The sequence below is a fragment of the Macaca fascicularis genome, chromosome 7 (assembly GCF_037993035.2).
Source record: "Macaca fascicularis isolate 582-1 chromosome 7, T2T-MFA8v1.1".
Classification (NCBI taxonomy): Eukaryota; Metazoa; Chordata; class Mammalia; order Primates; family Cercopithecidae; genus Macaca; species Macaca fascicularis.
Genome location: NC_088381.1, coordinates 69,515,199 through 69,542,346, shown reverse-complemented (window position 1 = coordinate 69,542,346; position 27,148 = coordinate 69,515,199). Strand labels below are relative to the sequence as shown.

The 27,148-nt window shown below is 53.2% G+C and overlaps 2 protein-coding genes and 2 pseudogenes across 3 annotated transcripts in view; 1 reads left to right on the top strand and 3 right to left on the bottom strand.

Annotated features, from left to right (window-relative positions):
- The window catches only part of LOC135964430 (chondroitin sulfate proteoglycan 4-like), a 41,408-nt pseudogene extending 18,529 nt beyond the window's left edge, over nucleotides 1-22,879 (top strand).
- The window catches only part of LOC102117892 (ubiquitin-conjugating enzyme E2 Q2-like), a 155,436-nt gene that overhangs the window by 71,038 nt on the left and 57,250 nt on the right, over nucleotides 1-27,148 (bottom strand). The gene's annotated exons all lie outside the window — the stretch shown is intronic.
- Nucleotides 7,177-7,932, bottom strand: LOC141407229 (uncharacterized; annotated as a pseudogene).
- On the bottom strand, nucleotides 19,123-20,608 carry LOC135971886 (uncharacterized). The gene is made up of 2 exons (XM_065548366.2): nucleotides 19,582-20,608; nucleotides 19,123-19,314 (listed from the first exon to the last, which is right to left on the bottom strand). The coding sequence occupies exons 1-2, from the start codon at nucleotides 20,362-20,364 to the stop codon at nucleotides 19,138-19,140; spliced, it is 960 nt and encodes a 319-aa protein (XP_065404438.1). The 5' UTR covers nucleotides 20,365-20,608; the 3' UTR covers nucleotides 19,123-19,137.

Below are 27,148 nucleotides of genomic sequence, written 5' to 3'. Positions count from 1 at the left end.
GCCTGCTCTCAGCCTTATTCTCCTACACTGCTCATTTCGGGGACCCTTCTGGTCTGCATGTCTGGAGCTTGGGGCCCACGGCAAGCCAGCAGATCTGGCATCAGGAAGGCCTCAGGGGAGGAGGCTGTGTTTGGGCTGGGCTCTGAAGAGCGCAGGCCATTGGGAGCAGAGAATGGGGAGTGGTATTCCAGGCAAAAGGAACATTCCGGGCAAAGGCACAGAACAGGAATGTGAGTTTGGGGGTGGTTTAGCCTCTTGTGGATGGCCCATCAGGTGAGGGAGCCCATGTGGCCTTTGGGACATGAGCTCTGTAGGGCCTGTGTTGGAGGCACCTGTGCTTCTAGGAGGGGTAGGGTGGGGCGGGGCACCCTCTGATGGTCCTGGGTGGTAATTGCAGGGAGTTGGGGAGGATGCTGCTAGTAAACCAGCCACAGGCCGGAACAGATCCTGAGCAGGGGGGCCTGTGTGTGTGCGTGTGCACACACGCATGTGGACATGTGCGACTGCGTCAGTGTCTGATGAACTCGTGTGTCTGTGTCACTGAGTCTGGGGACATGTGATTATGCACCTCCCCGAGGGAGTGCATCTCAAGCTGTGTGACCAACCCCATGTAACCGTGTGTGGGGTGGGTATAACATGTGTCCAGCAGCCGGGACAACCCAGTGAAACCCCGTCTTGACACAAAAAATTTAAAAATTAGCCGGACATGGTGGCTCATGCCTGTGGTCCCAGCTACTTGGGAGGCTGAGGTGGGAGCCCTTGAGCCTAGGAGGTTGAGGCTGCAGGGAGCTGTGATCACATCACTGCACTCCAGCCTGGGTGACAGTGAGACCCTGTCTCAAAAAACAAAAAATGTGAACAGCTGCATGTCTGGCTGCTGTGTGTTTGAACCCACGTGTGTGTTTGTGTGACTACATGAGCAGTGGTATCTGGGGAAATAAGTGGAGCAAGATCAAGCTGTTCTGGCTGCTTAGGGCCACAGTGGGACCCCTGAGACCCCTCTGAGACCCATCTGTGTTCCCTTGTGAGTCCTCGTGACCTCTGTTAACCAGGCAGCCCAGGAGGCAGTGCCGCCGGCAGACATGGTTTTCTCAGCGAAGAGCCTGCTGAGTGCTGGCACCTGGTGATGGTTTCGCGTGGTGTCTTGGCAGATGAGCCACCCAGCCTGGACCCCATGCAGAGCTTCACCCAAGAGGCGGTGGACACAGGCAGGATCCTGTACGTGGACTCCCGCCCTGACGCCTGAAGCAATGCCTTCTTGCTGGATGTGGCCTTGGCCTGGGTGCTTCCCTCGAGGACATCGTGTGGAGCTGGAGGTGCTGCCTGCTGTCATCCGCACTGGGTCACAAAACTTCAGCATCCCTGAGGGTAGCAGCCGTACCCTGGCCCCTCCACTGCTCCACGTCACCAGGCCCTACTTCCTCACTCTGCCGGGCCTTGGCCTGCAGGTGCTGGAGCCACCCTGGCATAGGGCCCTGCAGAAAGAGAACGGGCCTCAAGCCAGGACCCTCAGCACCTTCTGCTGGAGAGAGGTATGGCTTTGAGAGAGGCCCAGGGGCTGCAGCCCAGCTCTGGGGGCAAAGTTGAGGGAGCCCCGGGGACTCCCAGTGGGGGGTTATACACAGAGAGGAGATGGGGAATCACATTTCAGAAGCACCTATGCTTTAAATACTGCATCTCGGACTGGGCATGCTGGCTCATGCCTGTAATCCCAGCACTTTGGGAGGCCGAGGCGGGCAGATCACGAGGTTGGGTGATCCCTCTGGCTAACAGGGTGAAACCCTATCTCTACTAAAAATACAAAAAATTAGCTGGGTGTGGTGGCAGGTACCTGTAGTTCCAGCTACTCAGGAGGCTGAGGTAGGAGAATTGCTTGAACGTGGGAGGCAGAGGTTGCAGTGAGCTGAGATCACACCACTGCACTCCAGCCTAGGCAACACAGTGAGACTCTGTCTCAAAAATAAAATAAAACAAAATAAAATAAATACTATATCTCCTTTATTCCTCACAACTCCTCTGGGAGCCAGAACTTATGATCCCCATTTTCCACCAATGGAACCTGAAGCCCTAAAAGAGTCAGTCTCCTCCTGCACCGAAAGGCAGGGCATGAAGGGTGCTGCTGGGGCTTGCTAGCCCTAGGCCTGCCCCTAGGAGGAAGAGCAGCTGATCCAGTACGTGCATGACAGGAGCGAGAGACCAGCAAATAGTTTTGTCCTGATGGCTAGTGCCTCTGAGATGGACCGCGAGAGCCATCCTGTGGCCTTCACTGTCACCATCCTGCCTGTCAATGACCAACCCTCCGACCTCACCACAAACTCAGGCCTGCAGGTGAGCGTACTGCTGGGATCATCCCCCATGTCTGCTTTGAGAAAGAGGCCAGCATCCCCTACTTCCCGGCACAGATCTCCCCCTCTCTGAGCCTCAGTTTCCTCCTCTGCAAAATGGGGCCACTACCGTGTGCCTCACGCAGTTGTTGGAGGGAGAGATGTGAGATTGTGCTGAAATAGAACACCGGTGGGAGGTTTTGTTACTGGACGTTTGCAATACAGTAGGCGGACTTCTGAGCAGCCACGGGTGGCTCTGCTCTTCCTTCTCCTGTGGCTTAGGACCAGAACACCTGACAGAATCACTTACCAGCTCTTAAGGGCAGGCATCAGGGCGGGACCGTTAAGCTTCCCACCTTCACCCCAGCAAGTGAAAGCCACAGCTTGACTCCCCAAACTCCTGCCCTTGTGCCATAGCGGAGCAGGGCCCCCATTTGACAGAGGTGGAAGTTGAGGCCCAGAGATGGGATGGAACTTCTCCATGGTTGCAGAAGTAGTTCTGGTGGAACAGAAAGGGCACGGCTTTACTAAGCCCACATGGCAGGGCCTTGAATGCCAACTTCTGGAGGGCGTCTTCCCCAGTCAGCAAGAGCCATTGAAGGTTCCACAAGAGGGCTGACTTGGGCTGTCTCTGACATGGGGCACTGGGGGGACTTGGTCTAGGATGTGCCTGTAGGGAGTGGCCTTGTGGTGTGGAGGCCACAGAAGAGTGGGACACAGCGCCCTGGAACCACAGGGCGGGACGACTGTGTGGCAGCGTGGCCACCAGGTGGCATCCACCCGTGTTTGCTCTGGGAGCCCAGAGATGGGGCCCTGCTTCCCACACTATGGCCCCTCCTGCCAAGGTTTGGCCTGAGGGCTCCCTGGGGCTGGGGGAGGAAGCCCAGGAATGCCAGAGGGCTGTTTTCCGGGCATGTGAGTCCCCCTGTGGCACTGCCCACAAGTAATTGACCCAGCAAGACTGGTACCAGGACCTCAGGAACAGGCGCCTGCTCTGCTTGCAAGTGGGAGGCCTGGAAAGGGGTCCCCTTTGCCCAACACGAGGAGGGCCCGTAACTGCTCTGGAAGCCCATCCCAGCACTGCTTCTGTGCTACGGGACAGCGTCAACCATCAGCCCCCAACTCTCTGCACCTCCCACCCCTCACTCAGCTGGAAGGAGGGCCCATTTCTAAATCACCATTCCCACCTGTGCCCAGCCCCTGCCAGGCATATATGGAGGGTCTGAAAGGAGACCCCTGTCCCACCAGCGAGACTGATTAAGGAGCACCATTGGTCAGCGTTTGGCTTTTCTGGGGGTGAGAACTTGGTGAGGGTAAGAACTGGGGCCTTCCTGGATAGGGGAGACACAATGGTCTTGAGGGACACTCAGGACTAGGGCAGATGGACAGCAGGGAGGCCGGGCCTGGAGGGTGGCCTTCCCTGGGGTGATAGGGAAGGTGAATGTGGGGAGGGCCCTTTGTGTAGGGGAGTCAGAGCAGCACCAGCCTTGATGCCACCTGAGGACCTGAGCTGCAGCGGTGTTGGAGCTCTGGTGGCAGCCCAGGGCTGAGGAGGAAGGGGTGGGTGAGTGTGGCAGGGCAGAACCTTCACAGGCCTGTGTCCCCAGATGTGGGAGGGTGCCACTGTGCCCATCCCTACAGAGGCTCTGAGGAGCACAGACAGTTACTCTGGGCCCAAGGACATGGTCTACACCATTGAGCAGCCCAGCAACGGGCAGGTAGTCCTGTGGGCAGTGCCGGGCACAGAGCTGCACAGCTTCACGCTGGCCCAGCTGGACGGCAGGCTCATGCTGTTCTCACATAGAGGTGGGTGCCGAAGGCCGGGCCCCAGGCTCCTGCTGCCCACAGGGGTGCCCTGAGGTGAGGAGCCAGCTCAGGCCAGCTGGACCCAATGCCCCTGTCCCCAGGAGTCCTGGACGGAGGCATCCACTTTGGCCTCTCTGATGGCGAGCACACTTCCTCCAGACACTTCTTCTGAGTGACAGCCCAGAAGCAAGTGCTCCTCTTGCTGCAGGGCAGCTGGACACTGACTGTCTGCCCTGGTGGGTGTGCTGATTATGGGCGTTCCTGGGTGCCGGGAGCCAGGGCAGAGTTGAGGGTGGCATGCCAGGGTCACGCTGTCTCTCTGCAGCCACAGGCCCGGGCCTGGATCTCAAAGGCTGACCCCTTTCTGGAAGGGTCTGTCCAGCCACTTAGCAGCCAGAGCCTCAGAGGCAGCTCCAGTCAGGCACCAATCCCCAGCTCCTGCTCTATGGTGTGGTACTGGGCCCCCAACTGGGTGGGTTCTTCCATGCCCAGCATGACAGCACAGGGGAGGACCTGGTGAACTACGCTCAGGCAGAAGTAGGGGCCCCACTCTGCAGCCACCACTCAGATGCCCCCAGTCTCAGGTGGCCGCTGTGCTGTGGACATCATGTGGACATGGGCACCAGCTCCAGCATCGCTGGCAGCAGACACTCCCTGGCCTGCCATGGTCCAGGCCCTGGTTCCTGCCCTCCAGGAGCCACCAGGCTGGCAGGGCAAGTTCTTGTTTCCAGAAGGAGGGAGAAGGATGCAGGAAGTCGGGGATACAGGGCCCTAGAGCAGGGCTGGAGTCTTGAGGTGTGGCTTCCACAAAGAAGCTACAGCTGGACCTGAGGGTCTGGTGAGAGGGCACCATGTGGGGGCACTAGTGGCAGCCCAGTAGCTGGTGAGGGGCAGTGCTTGGTGGAGGATCCAGCTGCTGGGCCTGTGGGCAGAGGTGTGAGCCTGGGGCTCAGATTAGGTGCCAGCCAGAGGCAGAGTCAATCCTAGGAGCAGATAAGCTGATGAAAGGCAGCTGAGTTGGCCAAGAGGGTGAAGCCGCTGTTCATCTGTCCTGGCGGCTTCAGAGAAGAACTAGAGCTGTCAGCCATGGGTAGCGGCAGACTCTGTGGTAACTCTGCCATCGGGGCCAGCCCAGTCATCGCTTAAATGAAAACATCTCCCCAAAGGCAGAGCAGGAGTTGTTCCATAGCAGGGCAGAGCGGGCCAGACTCTTGTGGGGCGTCCTGGGCAGGCAGCACACCTGATGCCCCCACCAGGAGGCTGCGTGGGCATCTGGAGCTAGCACTTGATCACAGTGAGTTCTGGGTAGGGAGCGGTCTTGTGGGGCGCAGAGCTGACTATCAGGAGCCACGGCATGTGGTACTGCCCCAAGTACCTCCAGAGGGGTCCCCTGTCAGCCCTTGAAAATGGCATAGCCCACCCCTGTGCCCCTTTCCAAGTTCCCTTGTTTGGGCAAGGACCTCCTGAGCCTGGCACTCTCCCTCCTGAGAGGTGCAGATGGCATTCAGCAAGTGCAAAGCTGAGGTTTCTTGGGTCTGTCACATCAGCACCTCTCAGGCCTGGGTTCTGTATTTCCCTGGATCTGCACTTCTGCTGTGGCCCCCTCCCCACAATGAGATACTCATCAGGCTGTTGTCTACAGCTGCTGCTCTACCCTCAGTGCTGGAAGCTTTTGTCAAGAATGCCCAGGAATGAGGAAGGGACGGGGCCCAGACCATCAGCAACCCTCTCACACCCTATAGTCCCATGTTACTCAGAGCTTCCCCATGCCCCAGCAATAGGAAGGACTAGATTGAATAGGCACCAATGGACCAGGGTGGCAGTGCCACCCAGGAAAGCCAGGAAGAGGCTACAAGGGCTACCTGGCCCACTCAGGGAGGAGGGCAGGACTCGGTATTGTCTTGACAGAAGCCGTGTCCCACAACACTGAACTGGTCAGGGAAGGGGTCAGGTGTCCCCATTTTTCAGATAAGGAAACTGAAGCTCGTGGAGGGCAGGTAACTGTATTCAGAGCACATGGCCGGTAAGAGGCACAACTTCTGCCCGCCAGTCCAGGATTTCCTTCACCAGAGGACACTGCTTGTTCCCCAGAGCTCAGGACCCTGTGTTTTGTTTCACTCCCACCCACAGAGCTCCCGTATCCAGGCATCAGCTCCAACTCCCACTCCTGGAGGCGGAGGTGGGAGGATCACTTGAGCCCAGGAGTTCAAGACCAGCCTCGGCAGCACAGTGAGACCTTGTCTGTACACAAAACTTTTAAAAATAGCTGGGCTTGGTGTTGGCACGTGACTGTATTCCTAGCTACTTGAGAGGCTGACTTTGGAGGATCACTTAGAGCCCAGGAGGTTGAGGCTGCAGTGAGCAGTGATCACTGTACTCCAGCCTGGTGACAGAGCGAGACCCTATCACTGCCCCACTCCCCGCGCCACAAAGCAAACAAACAAAACAGTAGATAGGTGTCCTGTTGGCATGATAGGTCCTGAGTCCATTCTCAGATCTGTGACATTGGACAGGTGTCCTTGCTTCTGGACCTCGGTGTCACCACCTGAGTGAGAAAAGGCGGTGGGGCGGTGGATCTTTCAGTCGAAGCGGTGTAGAAGCCCGTCTGAAAAGCCATACGCCAAGGGGCTCCAAGTCCAGCGCACAGTCCCAGCAGGGCCCAGGAAGGCAGTCAGGGCGGCACAGGCATCAGGTTCCAACCTTCTTACCTGTTCGCCCACTCTCAGACCACGGAGTTCTCATCTCGGAGCCACTGGCCAGTGTGTGCTCGTGTGAGGACCAGAACACACTGATGGAGGAGTTGGCAGAGCAGGCACAGTCGCGGCGCGAGGAGATGCTGCGCATGCACCACGTGCTGAAGGAGGGGCTCAGCATCATCCGCGACATCAACACAACCACCGTCAGCATGTCCAAGCCCCTGCCTGTGGACGACTCCTGGCTGCAGGTGTAGAGCATCCCGGACGAACGCAGGTACCAGGGCCAGCCCCCACGGTCCCAAAAAGTCCCCCAGCCCGGGCTGCTGGGAGGAGTGCCCGGGGGCAGTGGCGTACCCCCTCACAGGGGTGGCTCCCACCTGGAGTGAGTTGCGGAGCTTGCCAAGGAGAACTGGCTGCGGGGCAGGGTGGAGCTGGAATGTTGTCCCGCTGAGGGCGGGGCTTAAGCTCCGGGGACCGCCTCGGGGCGCGGCAGGGAGGAGCTTCCCTGCATGGGCGTGGCCGGCACCGGGCTGGGGCGGGGCCTCAGGGAGCCGCCCATTTCTCCTCTCTGCCTTGCTCCCTGTGGCCAGCAGGTCGCCCAAGTCCAGTCCCAGGATGCCCATCCCTGGCTATGTCCCCAGCCTGGCCTGGGTCGTGGGGCCTGGCTCCTGGGCTTCCTCCTACTGGGTCCGCCCTTGGGGAAGCATCCTCCGTACCCTCCAAGCCAGAGGCTTCCCCTGATCCCTTCAGCCCTACCCGCCAAGTGCTCTCGTGCCCCACCCGGGATCGCCAGGTGAGTAAGGGCTGAATGCGGATTGGGACTGGAATCCAGAGCATTGGACCTGGCCGCCAGAACTGGCCGTTTCCATCCAAGGCAGTGGGACCGTGGACGCCTGAGCCACATGTGGCCGAGGGCTGGCGGAGCCTGCCCCCCAGGGAGCGCTGAGTCCGGGAGTTGGTCGTTTTTGAGGAGGGGGCTGAGGGGCTCGTCCCACCTGCTGCCTTCTTTCCAGCACTTGCGTAGCACTTGCCTCTATTTTCACTCTGGGCAGCCGCCCACACGTTGCATTCCTCTTCCTATCTTCTCCTTGTCCTCCATCCTCCATTCCGTCCAACTCCTCTCCCAGCCCCTGGGGAGCCTACCTCAGGTCTGAGAGTCTGAACCCGGAGATGCTCTGGGTGTGTGGATTTCCTTCATCTACCCTGATGTCCCCACTTCCAAGTCCTGACACCTTTGAGCCATCCCAGGGGGTGTCTGACCACTGCGCCACAGGAGCAGAGACCAGGCTGTGACTGTGTGACCAACAAGGTGTGTGATGTGTGTATGGGTGAGCACACGAGTGTGAGAGTGTGAGAATGGCACCCAGGCCTGGGCTAGGACAGAAGCAGCTGGGGAAGGAGCCTGGGGGCCACAGGCAATCTGATATTTTCTCCACACCCTGCCCCCCACTCTGCCCTGGACCCTGTCTAAACTAATGGGGTAGTGGCAGCTGCAGGGGCAGGGATGAGAGTGACCGAATCCTACTTCACTCCCGAAGATTTCTAAGGAAGAGCGTTCTGCAACCTTTGGCTTGGCCTTGTTGACCCATGACCCTCTTTCAAGGACATTCACTCTGATTTCCAGTGTGCCCTGTTTCCACTGGCCACGTTCTCTAAGGAAGAACAATAGCATCTGTTTTTGTGTCCAAATGGCTGGAGAGTGGGGCTGTGGGTCCAATGCCCATATACAGAAACGAAGTAGGGATTGGGGCTTGCCCTATGACGTGCTGATGACCAAGTTACATGGGTAAAGGCAAGCAGCAGAGTATTGGGCAAGAGCGCTGGACTGGGAGTCCAGAGATGCTTCTTCACCCTGGGGCTTTAGGCAAGTCCCTTTCCCTCCCAGAGCCTCAGTATCCCTTCTATCAAATGATGTTGCCGCCTGGGAAAGGCTGTCCCCATCCCGCCCTGTCCCTCTCACCCCTCATCCTTCATCCCCTCATCCCCACGCGCTCCGTGCGCACCCATTTCGGCTGGTGCAACAAGCCCAGAGCATGTGCGCACTTCCGGCTGCCCCCTCCTCGCCTTGACCCAGCACTGCTGGACCCATGTGGTCCGTTCCTCACACTCACGGACTGGAGGCTCTGGGCAGCACAACCAGAAACTCCGGTGTGTGTTAAGGGGGGGCAGGGCACAAAACCACCAACTGTGTGTGTGTGTGTGTGTGTGTGTGTGTGTGTGTGTGTCTGTCTGTCTGTCTGTCTGTGTCTGTCTCCCAAGGGAACAGCAGTGCTGAGTTCAGCTTGAGTATTAACTCATGGACTGTCAGCAAAATACAGTCACCAAAAGACTATGGGCTGTTTTGTCTTTTGCAGTGACATCATGTTGCTCACCTTTTATGTTTTTCAGAGTTCATTAGTTTCTGTTTGTTCTCAGTTAATATCCAGCTCAATAGATTGTGTAAGTAGAATACTCCCAAACTGAAAGTCACCTACGTAAAATATAGTGAAAAATATGTCACCCACTTAAAGTATAGTTGAAAACATGTATTCATTAGTTTTGTGTAGCCAACACTGGATACTGGGTAAGGGCACCGGATCCCAGGGCTAGACTTCGTGGGTTCAAGTTCCGATTTAGCCACTTGGTGGCTTTGAAATGCTTGACAACTTTAAGCCTCAATTTGTTAATTTTTTTTTTAACTTAATCCCAAATGTGATAGTAAGTCTCAGTTTCTTGATCTGAAAAACAGAAATTATTCAAGAGAGTCTATGTGAAAACTTTATAGTTTTACAGCCACTATCTGGCTCAGGAAAGTCCTCAGCTTTAGGGGTTAAAGTTTTAAAGGCCACTTTAAAGTTTTTAAAGCCACTACCTGGCCCAGGAAAGCCCTCAGCTTTAGCCATTATTAGCACATTATTGTTGTGCTGGCTACACATGCATTAATGAGGCAGGAAAATGCTTAAGGATAACAACCCAGATTATCTCATCAGACCAAGACAGATGCGTATGCGTGCATGCTCATGTTTTAGCTCAGAACCACTTGTCTAAAAGCCTCTTGAACTCAGAGGCCCAGGCAGTATCAACTTTGCTTTGTAGTGGAGCCATCAGTTTTGTTAATCAGTGAAATTGACATAAAGCTCTTTTTTTCTTTTAAGCACCAACCATGTGCCTAGAGCTAACTGTGTCAAGAAGAGCATGCTTCAGGTGGCTGCAGCGAGCAGTTCAACCTGTGGAGGAATGAGAAATGATAGTGTTGAGACAAGAAACACAAAACCCAGGGTAAGGTAGGAATCACTGAAAGTCAGGCAAAGGAACTGGCATCCAGTGATGAGTCAGGCTTTGCCAGCCTCTGGCCCTACAGATGGCTCTTTGGAGAGGAAAAAATTAAGTCAGACCCGAGGGCACAGATCCTAAGGGAATGCCGGCAGCTCTGGGCTGTCTGTGAGAGTCCAGATTTGCTGCTTCATCCTGGGGCTTTAGGCAAGTCCCTTTTCCTCCCAGAGCTCCAGTATCCCTTCTATCAAATGATGATGTTCTGCCTTTCTCCTAGGATGGCTGTGGAGATCCAGGGAGGCAGTGGCCATAGGGATGCTATGTTAACTGCAGATGCAGCCATAGGAGCACTTTGCTAACTGCCAACGTGAGTTCAGACTCTTCAGGCTATTTGGCACCCAGGTCTATGGTGAGGTGTGACATGTGGGATGTAAGGTTTGATGCCTGCTCCGACTCCAGTCTTGCTAACACCCGCTAAGCATTTGACAAATCATGACCCTGCCTTGGGGAAAAGGGCAGTCTGGGAGAGCTTCTTCAAGGCAGGCTGGCTTCAATGCAGTCCGGGGCATGACTGAGATAGGCTTATGTGGTGAGGAATTGGAGGATAACTGGGTAAAAAGCTGCCATGGGCGGAGGTGTAGTGTGGGTCACATCGAGGATAGCCCCCGGCCAAAGCAGGGAACACAGACAGAATGAGGAAGAGCTCTGTGGGGAAGGTGGAGCATAGGGTGGAGAACCTTCAAAGTCCGAAGAGTGTGACTTGTTGGGGTTCAATGCTGTAGGCAGTAGGGAGCCATGGAAGGCTCTTAGGTGGAGAAATGACAGCTGGACATTGGTGAGCAAGCCCTGTCTCCATGAGCAGCGTGGGTGGTCCTCTGAGCACACCAGGCACGAGTGTGCAGGGAGCTGGTGCAAATGCCTCTGTGTGCGGGCGAGCATCTGTGTTGTGACTCTGCCCACGCATGTGCTTCAGTGTGCCGAGTGGCTGCATGTCCCAGATCCATGCGGCACATGCTGGCCAATGAGGGTGCTGGGCGGGGAAGGCAGCGTATGCGTGTTTTTTGTGGGCATGTGTGTTAGTGTGTGCATGCAGGCAGTGGGGCCTCACAGCATGTGTGTGCACACTCCGGCGTGTGCGTGTGTGTCCCCCACCCTCAGGCTGCCCCACCATGTGTGTGACCTGCCATGTGATTTGATGCTGTCTTTCAGAATCACTATCGGTGTTCCCTGAGGAGTGTCAGCCTTGGTAGGTACATGCTTTGCTGCGTGCTGCATGAAAGGTCTGCCTGCCCCGCTGCCCCAGCCCCACATGGGGGGCCTACCTGGGACCTCAGAGCCAGGCTCCCTGCCCCTCCCTTCTGGAGCTGCAGACTTGCTCTTTGCTCTTTCTGTCTTTGTGCTGCTGGCTGTCTCACTTCTCTCCCTGCGAGCCATGGGACTCAGTGTCACTGCTCAAGGCCTCCATGGCTGAGCCTGGGGGCTCTTAGAACAGGCTCCATGCCCAAACTGGCAGATGTGGAGCCATCAGAAGGACACAGAGCTCGTGGTTTATGGTGTAGGGGCTGGGAGCTTGGAGGGCGTTGTGTGTGGGGCTGGAATCTGAGGCGGTCAGAGGTCTAGGCACATCATCCTGGGCACGCTGTACCTGTCATGCAGTCTGGGTCATGCTGCCAGGGCAGGGTATCCAGCTCCCAGGCTGGGAGTGCTGAGAGCCAAATCCACTGCAGATTAAGGATGATAGTTAGGGTCCCACATCCTCCAACTGTCAGCAATCCAGTGGTGATCGAGGATAAAAGCCTGAGAGTCCCATACACACAGTCATCCCACAACACACTTCACAGACCAGGCAAGGACACACAACCCCCTTCCCTCCCTCCCAGGTACCATCATAGCTGCTCGTGTGGACTGAAGACAGGGTCCCTGGCCCCCGCTGAAGCACTACCGCCGACCAGCAGGCTCACTCACCTTGGCCTGTTGCTCCTAGGGGTCTCCTGTGCTATTCATCCAAGGAGACCACAGTGCCTGCTGGCCCAGCCAAATCCTGCCTAGCGAGCCCACCTGCCTGTCCTGCCACGGACTCTGCCTCTTCTGCTTTTCCCATCATAAAGGGCCCAGCGTCACCTATGCAACCTGCAGCCCCCTGCCTACCAGTTGAGGCTCCCCTTTTGGACTTATAACTGTATGGCTGGTGGCATCCAGCTACCTGCCCTCCCAGCCTTCCCCAGGTCCTTCAGAGGACCCTGAGCTTTCTGCCCACCCAGAGGGACCTCTGGTGCTCACTCCAGCCAGCCATCCCCTTATAGCTTCACTATTTTGTTTCAAGCAGTGTTCCTTCTCTATGAGGAGTGGTGGCTGTTGGGTGGGGCTCCCCAAGCAAGAGGTGGCCCTGGGCCAGTGGGTTGGAAGACGGTGACCAGAGAAGAGGGAAGTCCTGGGGGCTGGCATTGGTCTGAACTGTGGGTGGACTGCCTGGGTGCCATGAGAGAGGTCAGCGTGTGTGGGGTGGGGAGGGCCGCCGGAGCCCCCCGGGCACTTCCAATGAAGCTCTGGCTTCTCCGTCCATCTTCCTCCCCTTTCCCTTCCAGCCTCTCTTTTCCAGGAACCTTGCCATGCCCACACTTACACTCTCCCCTTCCCGGCCCTCTCACAGCTGCTACGGTGCACCCATGCTCTGCCCTTGCCTCACCAGCTCTGGCTTTTCTCTAACCTGTTTTCTCTCTGCGTTCTCTCCAATGCCAGCTGATTGGGTCAGGCAAGTCCATCCCGTCCTGAGAGCCCCAGGTCCCCCTTCGACCTCTGAACAGATCCCTCCTCTTCTCAGAGATTTCCCTTTCCAAGGCTGCCTGGGCGGGTGTTCTGTGACTTGACAGTGGCTCCCGCAGCCCCAGAGCCAGCCCCCTTCATCTGTGACTTAGTCTGTTGTAGTGGTGAGCTGCCACATCCAGCTGTGACCGTTGCTGAAAACTTGTGCCCCCTCTGTGGTATGCCCCTGCCCTGTTCTATAAATAGCTATAAATACTCTCTCTCTCTCTCTCTCACACACACACACACGTGGCCGACTGCCTCACCTCTAGCACTGGGAATCAGTCCTCGTGCTGTCCTTGCGGAGACTTGTGGCCCAACAAGAGGAAGCTGTCTCCTGACATTGCCCCTCGAAAGGGCACCACCTCCAGGGAGCCTCCCTGTCATGCCCGGCCTGTGGACAACCAGTCCCCGCCATCCTTCCCGCCCATCTGGGCAAGCATGGGGGTGCTGTGCGGGCAGCTGTGTGGACTGACAGTCTTCCAGTCCTGCTGTTCCTCGGCTGAGACTCCAACTCATTTCTGGATGACAGAGAATGTGTCCTCTGCTGGCTCTGTTCTCTGTGGAGCTCAGGGGAGGGAAAAGTCCAAGCCATTTTTAGGATGCTTTTGGGAGCGGTGAAAAGGTCACACCCCTTCCAAGGGACACTTTTCCTGGAAAGTCCCTGGAGCTTAGCTGGTTCTTATCCTGTGACGCCGGATCTGGTCACTAGGGGGCAGGGCCGTGAACTCAGCCTGGAGGGAGCCTGCGGGGCAGCCTGCACTCTGGAGGGACAGACAGGCCACCCGGTGCAGACAGGAGAGGGAGGCAGAGGGATGGAATGGAAGACACCTGGGGTGGGTGAAAGTCAGTGCCCTCGGGTGCTGGTGTTGTCTTCCCGGCCACAGCTAGATCAGTCTTCTGAACCTGTTGGCCGTCAGGGCTGCACTGTGCCCATAGGCACCATGGCAGTCCCCGTGAAATCCACCAGGTGTCACCAGGCAGCATCCAGACAACAGGCCTGGAAGATTCCCAACAGCCCAACTGGGCATGCTCAGACCCTCTGGGGCTCGTCTTTCAATGGGACAAACTGCAGGACCCACTGAGGGAAACGGGAACATACCAGGCTGAGCAGTATGGCTAAATCCATTTATTCCCAAATAAAAAGCAAAGAAAACAGGAGTCCCATCACCAGGGAGCCATGACTCCATCCCCGCCTCCTTCCTCGCTCCTATGCTAGCAATAAATAAGTTTCCCAGCTGCAAATAACTATCAGAACCTCTTCTTCATATGCCAGCTGCAACCTCCGCTAGGTACGATACATACAGAATGTTAGATACAGAATGTACATGGGGGAAGGGCGGGTCACCCCTCACAGCCTGTGCCCTTGTCTGGTCTACAGTTAGCTCCACTGTCCCGCCTCAGATGCCTCTCTGAGTAAGAAGATGGGAGCACCCCGAGAGAAAAGTTGCCTCGGTGAGAGTAAGGAGGCCATCGCACCTCCTCCAAACAAACCAACTCCATCAACCTCTGGCTCTTAAATAACAAACATCATCATCCAGAAATGTAAGGACTCAGCCTTGGTCCAGGTGGTAAAGGGTCTGTTTTTCTCTCTTCATTAGACAGGGGTCTGGTGTTGCTACCTAATGGTAAAAAGTGACTGGGAAGGCGTTGTAGGGACATGGTGGGGGTGGAGACTCCAGACCCACTTCTCCAGGCTTATGCTGACAGGGGCCTGCTTTTATTTATTTTTATCCCATGACTTTTTCCCATAACTTCTTTCTCATAACTTTTTAAAAAAACTTTTCAGGCAACTTTTTTTTTTACTTTTTTTGGACTTTTTGCCACAATTTTTCCACCATATTTTTTATCCCATAACTTTTCCATCCCACAACTTTTAATTCCTGTAACTTTTTTAGTTTATGTTCTTTTAATAAACACACTTACATAGTTACAATTTTGTGAGAATAAAAACCGATTATCTCATGACAAGCGTGCCCAACATTTGCACAGTCTCAATACCTTTAATACTATAGTTTTCAAGACACACAAAATTTTAAGGCAAAAACAGCACCTTGCAACAATTTCATAATTTATTACATTATAGTAGCATCACAGAAGTCAATAATGCCACTTTAGACAAAAGTCAGTATTTCCATTATACATTCTGTTTACAAGAAATCGTAAGTTGGTAAAAGTCATTCTAAGAAAACTTGGCAAATAAAGCTTTGGACTGGAATTGGCATTTCTGTCTCTACTTTTCCTTCCCCTAGATTCTTGGTTTTACACTACGGTGTTCATATTTTAAAATGTTTTAACTTATTTCAAGATATTATAGCAGTTATGTTTTTGAATAGTTATTTGAAAGTGACTGTAAGATAAAGTTTTAGAGAAAGTATTATGGATAGGGCTGATTTACATTTTCATGTTGTATAAAACTCAGCTTTGGTTTTAGAACTGATTTTTTTCATTTCAGGGAAACCTATCAGGTTTAATCAAATAGTTTAAAAATAATTATGATATATTGCAGTCTTTAAATTGATATTTTGATTCTTTACTTCCTACAGAAATTCACATTTATTCAGTTTGAACTCACATTTTAAAATTCTGTTTCTGCTGAACTCTAACCTTCTAATGTCGCCTTCTAAGCAAATTGAAAGCTGCCTTATACTGAATGAGGAAGAGAACAAATACTTGGCTGAATGAGGTATTGCAAACAACTGCATGCATTTTGAAGAAAGACTACAGTTATTGTCATAGAATTTCCATTCTTTTTAGCTTTTTCTTAAACATATGACAAAATTCCTACACAAAGAGTGGTATTTCAGTTAATATAGCACTTTTATTTTTCAGACTGACATTCAGCTTAAATATGCCGGTATGTGATTTAATCCAGAGGTCCCTGATGAACACATTATTGTCAGATAGGTTACAGATGCTAAACACTATCTGAAGGTCATTCCTAGTCATTTATATGTGTCAGGTAAAAGTGAAGTGATTTGAACTGTCAAAATACAGAGTGAACATGAGGGAAAGACCCACTCTCCTTTAACTTTCTACAAATAAATTTAAGTTAGAAACACAAATAAACATGAGTGGCTCTAACATTCAAATGAAGTAAATGAATTGTGTGGGAGATTAACCCCTAAACTTTTTTTGTTTGTTTTTAAATTTCTTGACCAGCTCTTAGATGATGGTGATGTTTATCTCCCTGATCTCGGCACGGTGAAAAGAATGGCATGCAGGGGTTGCTGCGCAAGCCTCGGTGCTCCTGGAGAGTCCTGCGTTAGAGGAAGCAGCTGCACGATCTGCTGTGCCGTGGGGTTGTGGTGGGGAGAACCCTCTCTGGCCTCTCCTGGTGCAGGCTCCACGCTGTCAGTGAGGCTCAGCCACGAAGATCTTCAGACAGAGGGAGGAGGGGATCTGAGGTCAGTGCGAGCCTCCCCTGCTCCTGCCCGCCCACCCCGCCTGAGCGCTCTACCCACCACCCTGCTTGTCAGCACACCCAAGCTCCTGGGGGATTGGGGCTCCTAGAGCGGCCTGATCAGCAGGGCTCTGGACAGTGGTCAAGAATTTGTCGTGCCCCTCATTGTGGTCGCCCACAAGCCACAACACCTGTCCCTGCAGCTCCAGCAGGTTCACCTGGAGGGAGGGGTGCTTAGCTGTCATGCTGGTGTTGCCGCCCAAGTTCACCCTCACCCCCACCCCCGCAGAGATGTTCCACACTCTACTTGCATCTCCTGGTCCTGGGCCAGCCTGATGATGTCCTCCTCTCCAAGTGCCGCATCTTTGGCACTGCCCCCTGTCTGGTGTACTTTCCTGCGGGAGGACACAACTCAGAGGCTGGGGCCCCTCTGACGGCCCTGCAGCTCCCCCTGCCGTACCCTGGCCTCCCGCTCACTTATGGTGTCTGTCCCAAGAGGTGGATGAATCGAAGCTCTAGTTTCTCCACATGCTCCTTCAGGTCCACCTTCTCCTCCATAAAGTCGCTCTGAAGCCAAAATAATGGGGTCACATCTCAAGAACCACCTGCCTTGCCCCACCCACACCATTCATGGCCCCCTGCAGGGCTCGGTGGGTCTCCCCACACACAGACTCACCCCCAGTCCCTGGGGTCCTCTGGGATAAAGCCACTGGGTGAGCCAGGGGCTGGCAGCACACCCTTTGCTATTCCTGGGCATTGACTCCAGCGTCGTTGAAAAATGCCACCTGAAGGCAAGAGGTGAGTATTCTTGTAGGGACATACACAGAACAACTGGGGCAGGGAGGTGGAGCACAGCCCCTTCCCTTGGGGCTCAGAGTGAGCACCTGTTGGTCACAGTGAAATGGTGTTTGACCACTGGCTCCCAGAAGGAGTGAAAGTCCACAGAAATCAGAAGGCAGGGAAACCAAGAACATAAGGGGATCTGGGAGGGACCAGCGAGGAAGGTGACAAAGTAGGGGCAGGGAAAGTCAGGCTCACCTGACCTCCCAGCTCTCCCGGTCCTCTGGGATGTCCTGCATGGGCTGAGGTGCCTCCTCCTCCTCACTGTCCAGATGTCCTCCTCCATCTCTTCTAGGGAGTGGCCAGAGGGGTCCTCAGACAACCCAACAAGGGAAGTGGGGGCCCACCTCTGCCCCCACCCTCACTGTGTAGCCCTGAGCCAGCCCATTCCCAGAGGGGAATGAGCTGTTCTGTATTATTACTTTTAAGAACCAAGATCTTGCTATATTGCCAGGCACAGTCCCACTACCGATTGGTGCCGGAGTCCTGACCTGGTCCCTTTCTGACCTGGGCCAATTCTTCTGTCCTTAGGCAACCTGATGGCCTCCTGCTCCCAGGAGGTCACCATATTGATACCGAACTTAGCGCGGACACCCGGTCGGCATAATGACCAGCTGTGTTAAAGGTGTCTTCCAACTCCTCAATCCTATGCTGCTAACAGTCCCCCTTTCCTCCTGGGGCTCTCGCCTCTTCCTCCGAGTGGTCTCCCGTACCTTCCCCAGGGAGAACCATGAGGCTCAACCTGGCTTTAGCTGCTGTTTCTGCTGGCTGGTAGCTTCCAGGTGCTCCTAAGAGGCCAGGAAAGAGGGTGAGAAGGCACGGAGGTTGCCAGGTTTTCCTTCTCGGGGCCCTGTCCCCAGCAACTCCCTCCCCGGGGTCTCCTGCAACTTTTGGCGGGCCATCTTAGCTACCACTTTGCCTTGAGCTTCCTGCTGCTGCAGCTGGTCCAGGAGCTGGGTCTGCAGCAGTAACTGCCTGTGCAGCACCTCCTCCTCAGAGGTCAGCTGCTGCTAAGCGACCACATACTGCTGCAGCTGACACAGGTACTGGTCTCCCTGCTGCTGCAGACTCTGAGCCTCTTGGCTCTTCAGCTCCACCTGCAGGATGATCCTGGGCATGAGGGCGTTTACTAGCTGGCTTCCAGATTCCTGGCCCATGAATAGGGTAGCAAGGGCACTGTGGTGCTCTGTGGCCTGCCCAGGCCCCTGGTCCCTTGCTCCAGGCCTCAGAGCCTGCCTCCCTTCCCTGGAACCCAATGCATCCTTCCCCAGCCTCAAATCTCACACACTTTTCCCTGTCATTTAAACTGTAGGCCACAGACTGGTGGAAAACGGGGGGAGCCAACCAGCATCTGCTAAGTGTACTACATGCCTAATGTTTCCACGTATTATCTCATTTAATCCTCAGCACCTCTGCAAGGAAAACGCTAACTTCCTTTTGAAGTTAAAGAAACAGAGACTTAGAAATACAAAGTAGTTGAATGATAACCAGTAGAACCGAGTCTGGAAACCAGTTTGAGTCTAAGGAGTCTTTTTGGTTTTTGCATTTTGTTTTGTTTTGAGACAGTGTCACTCTGTGTCCCAGGCTGGAGTCAAGTGGTGCGATCTGAGCTCACTGCAACCTCTACCTCCCAGGCTCAAATGATTCTCGTATCTCAGCCTCCTGAGTAGCTGGGATGACAGGCATGCACCACCAGGCCTAGGTAATTATTTTTTTTTGAAATTTTAGTAGAGATGAGGTTTTGCCGTGTCAGCCAGGCTGGTCTCAAACTCCTGACCTCAAGTGATTCTCCTGCCTCAGCCTCCCAAATTGGTGGGACTACAGGCGTCAGCCACCACACCCAACATAAGGAGCCTCTTATGCCACTGTCTCTTCCCCTGTGACTGGGGGGCTCCATGCCTCTAGCTGGGATGATGATATCCAGACCTGGGGGGAGCCCAGGGCTCCCCACCTCTAAAAGTCAGAGGGAAAGATGCAAGAAACAGTAATAGGACTGCCCTGGAGAGTGCTGGGGTCACCTGCCCCCAGGTTGCAGCCGCCTCTGGCCTGGCGCCTCCCTTCCCCAGAGGCTGGTGCCCGCCTCCCAGCCCTTCTTGGATGGGTCAGAGGTTACCGTGTCTTTCAGCTCGCCCAGCGTCTTCAGCTCCTTTACTTGAGGCTCCAACTGCAGTGCGCTCTTGTTCTCATTGTTCTGGACAGAGAGAAGCAATCATTGGCCACCCGCTATAGCTGAAGACCCCAGAACTTGGTGTCTGCCTGCCATGGCACCGGGAAGGGTGGAGGCAGGTTAGAAAAATCATCCCCTCTCTCCTACAGCCATCAGAGCAGGGCTCTGGCTCACAGGTGCCTTTAGAAGTACCATTTCATGTGAGGGCTACAATGCCCCATTTTACAGGTGGGGAAACAAAGGCCTGGAGGGCTAGGGAAGAGGGCAGACTCCCCAGGTGGGGCAACCCACCGGCTCCTCGAAGCTACTGTGTGGCTCCGCCTGCTGCTCGTAGAGGGCTTCCCACCCCAGCTCCAGCATCCTCTCCAGCTCCCGCAGCCTCTCCAGCTCCCGCAGCCTCTCCAGCTCCCGCAGTGTCTCCTGCTCCCACAGCCTCTGATCCTGCTCCCGCAGCCTCTCCTGTTCCAGCAGCTCCTCCACTTGGTCCAGCAGCTGCTCCTCCTCCAGCAGCCTCTTCTGCTCCTCCTGTTGCCTGTCCCGTTCCAAAAGCTTCTCCACCTGCTCCAGCAGCCTCTCCTGCTCCCGCAGTCTCTCATCCTGCTCCCGCAACCTCTCCTGTTCCAACAGTTCCTCCACCTGGTCCAGCAGCCTCCCCTGGTCCAGCAGCCTCTCCTGTTCCTCCTGCCACCTCTCCTGTTCCAATAGCTTCTCCACCTGCTCCAACAGCCTCTCCTGCTCTGGAAGCCTCTCCTCCTCCCGCAGCCTCTCATCCTGCTCCCGCAGCCTCTCCTCTTCCAGGAGCTTCTCTACCTGGTTCAGCCTCTCATGCTCTAGCGGCTTCTCCTCCTCCTCCTCCCATCTCTCCTGTTCCAACAGCTTTTTCACCTCCTCCAGCAGCCTCTCCTGCTCTGGCAGCCACTCCTGCTCCCGTATCCTCTCATCCTGCTCATGTATCCTCTCCTCCTGCCTAGATATCCTCTCCTCCTGCTCACGTATCCTCTCCTCCTGCTCCCGTATCCTCTCCTCCTGCTCACGTAGCCTCTCCTCCTGTCTCCTGTTCAGGAGACTCAACATCCGATTGTTTTCCACCTCGGCCTGGAGCTGTCTTCCCAGACTCTCCAGCTCCTTCCTTAGGTGTTTGGTCTCATCTTGTAGCTGCTCCACCTCAGAGGGCCCTCCTGGGGAATCTGGGGCCCTGGGTTCAGCTGAGAAAGGAAACAGACAATAAGGGTCTCTGGATTCTCAAAAAAAAAAAAAAAAAAAATCCTCCCATTGGTGCAGAGCTCCTCCTCTCAGGCTTCCCAAACTTGGCCTCACTGCTAAGGATTCCTCGCACCCAGATGGTAGCCAATCTTCCAAGCCACTTTCAATGGAGAGCACTGTGGGTGGCTGACAACGGGCACTCCTCCCTCTTTGCTGATGGGGACACCAAGGCTCAAGCAGATGACAAGGCTTGCAGTCTCCTGGCACAGACCTCTCTCCCTCTGCCTCAAAGCCCTTCCATCCACCCACCTCCCTGGGGCATTCTAAGCCACCCCCACAGCCCTCTGATGCCGGTCCTGCTCCCAGGTCACGCCAGCCCCATCTTACCCCTCTGGTGTTTGAGTTTGAACAAGCTCCTCCCAAGCTTCTGTACCCGATGTATCTCACGCTTCTTCTCCTCCTTCAATGTGTGAACCTGCCCAAAGCACAGGGCGAAAGGGCCTTGGTGATAGCGGCTGAACCTCTAGAGACAGAGTTTGAGAAAGGCCCCCCCGTTCTGCCAGCTTGTGATTTAGAAAGGTGCGTTCATTCAACAAACATGTGCTGAGCACCTACAGGCCAGGTGTGGTTCTTCACAGCAGAGATAGAAGACAGAAAAGGACAGCCAGGAGCCCTTGGCCCTGAGGTTTCCATTCTAGGGGCCTTTAAATCTCGGACTCCCAGAGCGAACAGAGACCTTTGACACTCTCTACCTCGTCCAGAAACACGAGCCCAAGGAGGAGAGAAGGCTTGTCCAGACTCAAAAAGCAAATCAGGGACTGAGTCAGGGCAGAAATACAGGCCCCTGACAAACAGCCAGGCTAGTGCTTCCCTGAGAGGCAACAACCCCAGGGCATGTGTGGCAAGGAGTCGAGCAGGGGTGTCTGGAGAAGAGAGAGTCAGCAAAGAGGGCAGTGCAGAAGAGCCATGCTGCACGGTCTGTGCTCTGGGGTCCATCCAGGTGAGGCCTGGGTGCCCCAGCTCCCCATTTACCCTTGGCACCAGGGGCCCCTAGACCCTTTCTTCAGGGCCTCAAGGGGAAACGAGTCCAGGTTTGGCAGTGGAATCAGAGGACGCCACTGGACTCTTCCCAGTGAATGGATGTTTTCACTGGGTTGACTGATTATTGCGGAGCTTTGAGTCCGGGGCTCCTGCTAGTTCTTGGTACTGGCTCTGAGGTGCATGCAGAGAGGAGGAGTTGGAGGAGGATTGCGGGGAGGGGTAGAGAGAACAGTCATTAGGGCTGGGGAGGGGTGTGTCTGGGCTGTCTCAGCTGGGAGAGGGGCAACCAGCCCCTGCTGTGGGAGGAGGTTGGAGGGCTGGCCTGCAGGGTCACTGAGTCTCGGCCCAGGGCCTCTTACCTGCAGATCTTTCAGGTTAGTAGATGACACAGGGCCCTCCCCATAGACACCTGTTGCTGACTACAAGAGATGAGAGTGCACATGGAGATGTTCTGTCCCCCTCAGTGCCTAAGCCCTCTGACTTCCTTTCTTCCCCATCAACTGACAAACATTTCTTTTCTGCCTGTCTTGGACCAGTTGTCCCATAACTCCTTTGTGCCAACTTCTCATGGTTTTTATCACCCCACCATCCCACCCTGGGGCGCTTTCAGTGACTCCTAAAGGGACAGCCTGATGGCAAGTGACTCTTCTTATTGGCCTGGCTTCCCCTTGAGACTGGGAATGAGAAAAATCAAACAGCAATGACCATTTCGTGGGTGTCCTGGGCGTTTACAGCAGGCCATGTACTAAGGAGTCTCAGAAAAACAACAAAAACAAATCTCATTTAAACTTCACAAATAGATGTTTAAAAATCTCACCTCTATTATACAGATTTGAAAAGAGAGACCTGAAGACCTCAAGCAGCTTGCCCTAAATCATATCTTAATGAATCCCTAATCAATCATTAGGCAGGATTCAAACCCAGAATTCTTAACCAGTACCCAACAGTCCATCCACAATCTTAACAATTCTCCTCTACTGCCCCTTGGGTCCCCTGTCCCCAGGAGCCTGGCCAGCCAAGACTCACATCCCCAGGTGAGCGGGAACCACCAGAAGCGGCGGTGTCAGGGCTACTGCCATTGATTTTCTTTTTCCTGTTAGCTCCTGCTGGAACGCCAGGGCTCGTCCTCTGCCAATATTCTTTTAACTGTGGGAAAGAAGAGCAGTGACACTCATGAGAACTATCAGCCCCTACAGCCACACCCTCCTTCACAGTTTTGACCAAATGCTCTTCTACACCATCTGATTTAATGCCACCACCAACTGTACAAGGTGTTGTCACAATCCTTTAGTGACTGAGAGGGATTGATATCATGGCTAGAAAAAAACCAAAAAAACAAAAGAAATAGTTAATACTGGAACTTAAGCTCCGTCTTCTGACTCCAAGGTCTGGGGTTTTGCCATGAATCAGCAGCTGCCAGGGACCAAAACCAGGGGCGGAGTTAGAACAGTAAACATGAAGCGGGCAGGAACTGTATGCCGTGTGGTTTAGAGTCATACATCCTCACATGTCCGTTAGTGTGAAGAAGTGCACCAGTACCTCTCACACTTGCATATCAATGTGTCCTCATGGCAGAAGGCAGCTTTTCTCTTAAATCTGGGAATTTTTCAGAAAGAGGACAACCCAAGCCTGATTTCAGAGAGAAGTCTGGTATATGCTTAGAAACCTATGTGACTGTCATCCCTAAGGACATTAATGTTTGATCTGAAGAGAATCAAGGGAAAATGATACTTCAGAAAGATGTCCCACATTCATCCTGTGGCACTCAAAGTACCCCAGGTTGAGATGATATGAGGAAGAGTCAAGCTATCTAGTTCAGCTTCCCAAGATCTATTCCACTGAAGATGAGCAAATCTCACTTCAGAGACCAGTGACTGAAGGGCCATCTGGTCCCAGAACTGTGGAGAACTCAGAAAAGAATGTTAAAGTCTCTCTGCAAAGTAGAAGCCTGGGAGAAAACCAAACCAAACCCGTTCTCCCATGGCCACCCAGAGATGCTGTCAAGGTTTTGAGCACACAGGGGAAGTGCAGGCTTTTCCCACTGTCAATGTCTATGTGAAGGGAGTAAGGCAGCCTGAAACCTCCTGCTCCTGGGTCCCATAGTCCCCATTCCCCTTCCAACTGGAAATTTGTGCTGTGACCAGAGGATCCAGAATTGGGGTCAGAAAATTTATGGGACTGGGTTGTAAGATCAATGGCTGGTCTTGTAGCAGCAATGGCAGTTCCTAGGAGGACTGTGACATCACTACATTCCATTCCACCCAGGGGAGGGGACCACATCAGCATGATGTCCGAGTCACCACTCCATGATGGGGGAGGGAAACACAGGGATCAACCCAGGTCCTTGGAGACACCAGCCCAAGGAGCCCAGGGAGGTGGAGCTTGGGACAGCAGGAGGGGAGGGCACAGTCCGCAGTAGGGAGCCCCGGGAATCACCAGCCTAAAGTCACCCAAGGACGACTGGCAACGGTGGGGCCTGGGGATGGAGTACCCAGGTCCTGGGAGACGCAAGCCCGAAGAGCCCAGGAAGGTCAGGCTTGGGGCAGCAGGAGGTGAGGGCCAAGTATGGAGTGGGGAGCCCCAGGAGTCACCCGCCCAAAGTCACCCTGGGGTAAAGATTGGCAAGGGCAGGGATTGGGCTGCTTGCTGAAGGGGTGGGGCTGACTGACAAGAATTTGGTGGGGGGGGAGCCCAGAGTCGCTGGTGTTGGGGGTCCCATTCCAGTATGCCTGAGGAATAGTATGGGCTCTGGCAATGGTCTTGTCATCGGAGAGGATCTGTGGTTGGGTTGGGGGCTATGACCTGGTGCATTTTACCTTTTTCTTGGCTGTGGTGAATTTTCCCTGTCGTGTTTTTTCTGACATCATGGGGTGCGGAGGGAGGCGGGGTTGGGGTCACATCAGCGAAATCCCAGTGAGCACGGCTGAATGCCTCCAGTCACCTACCAGGCCGCTGTGCAACTGAGCCAGAGGAGGCGTAACCAGGGCCCCACTAGAACTCAGAAGAGGGGCGTGGCCTTAATGCTCCAAGCCCATTGGTCAGTGAGAAAGATGAAAGGGAAAGGAAGCATGGCCAGGCAGCAGGGTGTCCCGAGGGACCTGTGGCATCACAAGGAAAGCTGCCCATTCAACCGCTCTCTCCGCTCTACTCAGAAGGAGGGGAAGGGCCGCCCACTCTGGGAGAGGCAAGGGTCTGGGTTTTGCTTTAAAAGCTTTAAAACTGTAAAAAATAAAAATGTATACATGTGTATACTTTATATATATGTGTGTCTGTGTGTGTGTATCTATGCGTTCCTCCAGAGCTGTCTTCATTATCCAGCTTCTATGCAAAGTCTATGATTTTGGACTATATTTTTCATCTTCAAATGGAGTATAAGAATTACCAGTATCACCTTAACTGAGATACAGATCCTATAAAAATGGAAAATTCATAGCATGCTTGATGATTAAGGAAGTAGACTATAGTATCCAACATTCCAATAAGACAAAATAATCACAATGATCTCTCTTTTTTGGAAGAACATTTCTCTTATTCTCCTACATTATGAAGATTTTTTTTTTTAATGATAAACATGTCTAATATCTTTAAAAACACAAAGCTTTTGGACCAGGTGCGGTGGTTCACACCTGTAATGCCATCACTTTGGGAGGCCGAGGTGGGTGGATCGCCTGAGGTCAGGAGTTCAAGACCAACATGGCCAACATGATGAAACCCTGTCTGTACTAAAAATACAAAAACTAGCCAGGCGTGGTGGTGGGTGCCTGTAATCCCAGCTATTTGGTCGGCTGAGGCAGGAGAATTACCTGAACCCAGGAGACGGAGGTTGCAGTGAGCCAAGCTCACGCCCCTGCACTTCAGCCTGGGCAACAGAGCAAGACTCCATCTCAAAAGAAATAAAATAAAATAAAACACAAAATAAGGAAGAACACAAAGCTTTCAATTTAATAAGCACTTAAAACTCTCTACTTGTTTAAGAGAAATACAAGTCCCAGTATTCTAGATCACCTGACCTCTCTAAGCCTTGCAAATGAAACTGAATTTCTCACTTGATACTTGGCTATGATTTGCAATCATGAAAACCGAGAATTATGTCACTGTGTACTGCTTGTTACCTGAATTCCACACTAGGCTGGGATCAAGGGTTGAATCTTTCATGATTTTCTCCATAACCTGTGTGCTTCTTATCCCAGACCAAACTAAGTTTTTTTCTAGAATTCTACAGTTTACAATTAATAGACAAGAGTGGTTTTCAAAATGTAGTCTATGGACTAACAGCACCAGCAGCACCTGAGATCTTTTTATAAGTGCACATTCTCAGGTCCCACCCTGGGCCTGGTGAATCGGAAACTCTGGAGGAGGGCTCAGCAGTCTGTGCTGCAGTAGTCCCTCCAGGTGTTCAAGAACCTCTGGCATACGGCAGGCAGAAAAATATGTTTCCTTCTGTAGGTCCAAGCCAAGGATACCATATGTTCTGCCTTGTTATACAACAATGACATGCAATTAAAAGACATAAATCTCCTTCCTACTCCCACCCTCCATCCAACGTGTTTTATTTTTATGAGTTCAATTAGAAAACAAGTGGCAATCAGAGATTTAGTCTAAAATATATATTTACAAGTGTCAGTTCTCATCCAGCCTGATCTCATACAAAACCATTTACGTCCTCTTACACCTCAAGTTTGAAAAATGTATCTTCACAATGTGAGACTCAGGCACACTAGCAGTTCTATCATAAAACACCAAGTAGATTGGAATGTCCAACCTTACTAGAGAAGAAAAGTGGAATCACTGGATATATTTCTAAATTGCATTCAACAGGAAATTTGAGTTTTTTTCACCTTCATACTTCCAATTTAATAGAATTAAACCAGAATACGCCATTCTTTCAAAGCCTCTAGCCAGGCAAAGTTTTACTGTATTATTTCTTGCTTTCCATGGATATAAAGCAGATTCCTGGTAGGCACATTTTGTATACCTGCAAAGATGCAGGACTAAACAGTTCCATCTGTTCAACATTGAAACAAAAGTCCTGTAAACCTCGGATGGTGAGCGCAATACTTCAGCTTTAGCCCCAAAGCCTCAAATATGAAAAGATACCAAGAACGCCACTAGCAATCAAAACTAAACTCTCGACTAGGAGCAGTAGTTCATGCCTGTAATCCCAGCACTTTGGCAAACTAAGGTGGGAGGATTAATTGAAGTCAGGAGTTCAGGATTAACCTGGGCAGCATAGCGAATTCACGTCTCCACAAAAAATTTTAAAAATTAGCTGGGCGTGGTGGCACACAGCTGTAGTCCTAGCTACTTTGTAGGCTGAGGTGGGAAAATTGCTTGAGCGCAGGAGTTCGAGGCTTCAGTAGCTATGATTATGGCACTGCACTCCAGCCTGAGTGACAGAGCGAAACTTAGATAATTACATTTTCTCCTGCTCCTGTTTACACTGAAATCCCTCAGTTAAAAGGCTTTCAAATTTGGCAGGATAAAAATTAAGTGAAAAGTGACTTTGGAGCTTGGCTGGTGAAAGAAAGAAAGAAATGAAAGATAGAAGAAAAGAAGGGAGGAAGGAAGGAGGAAGGGAGGGAGGGAGAGAGGGAACAAAGAAAGAGAAAGAAAG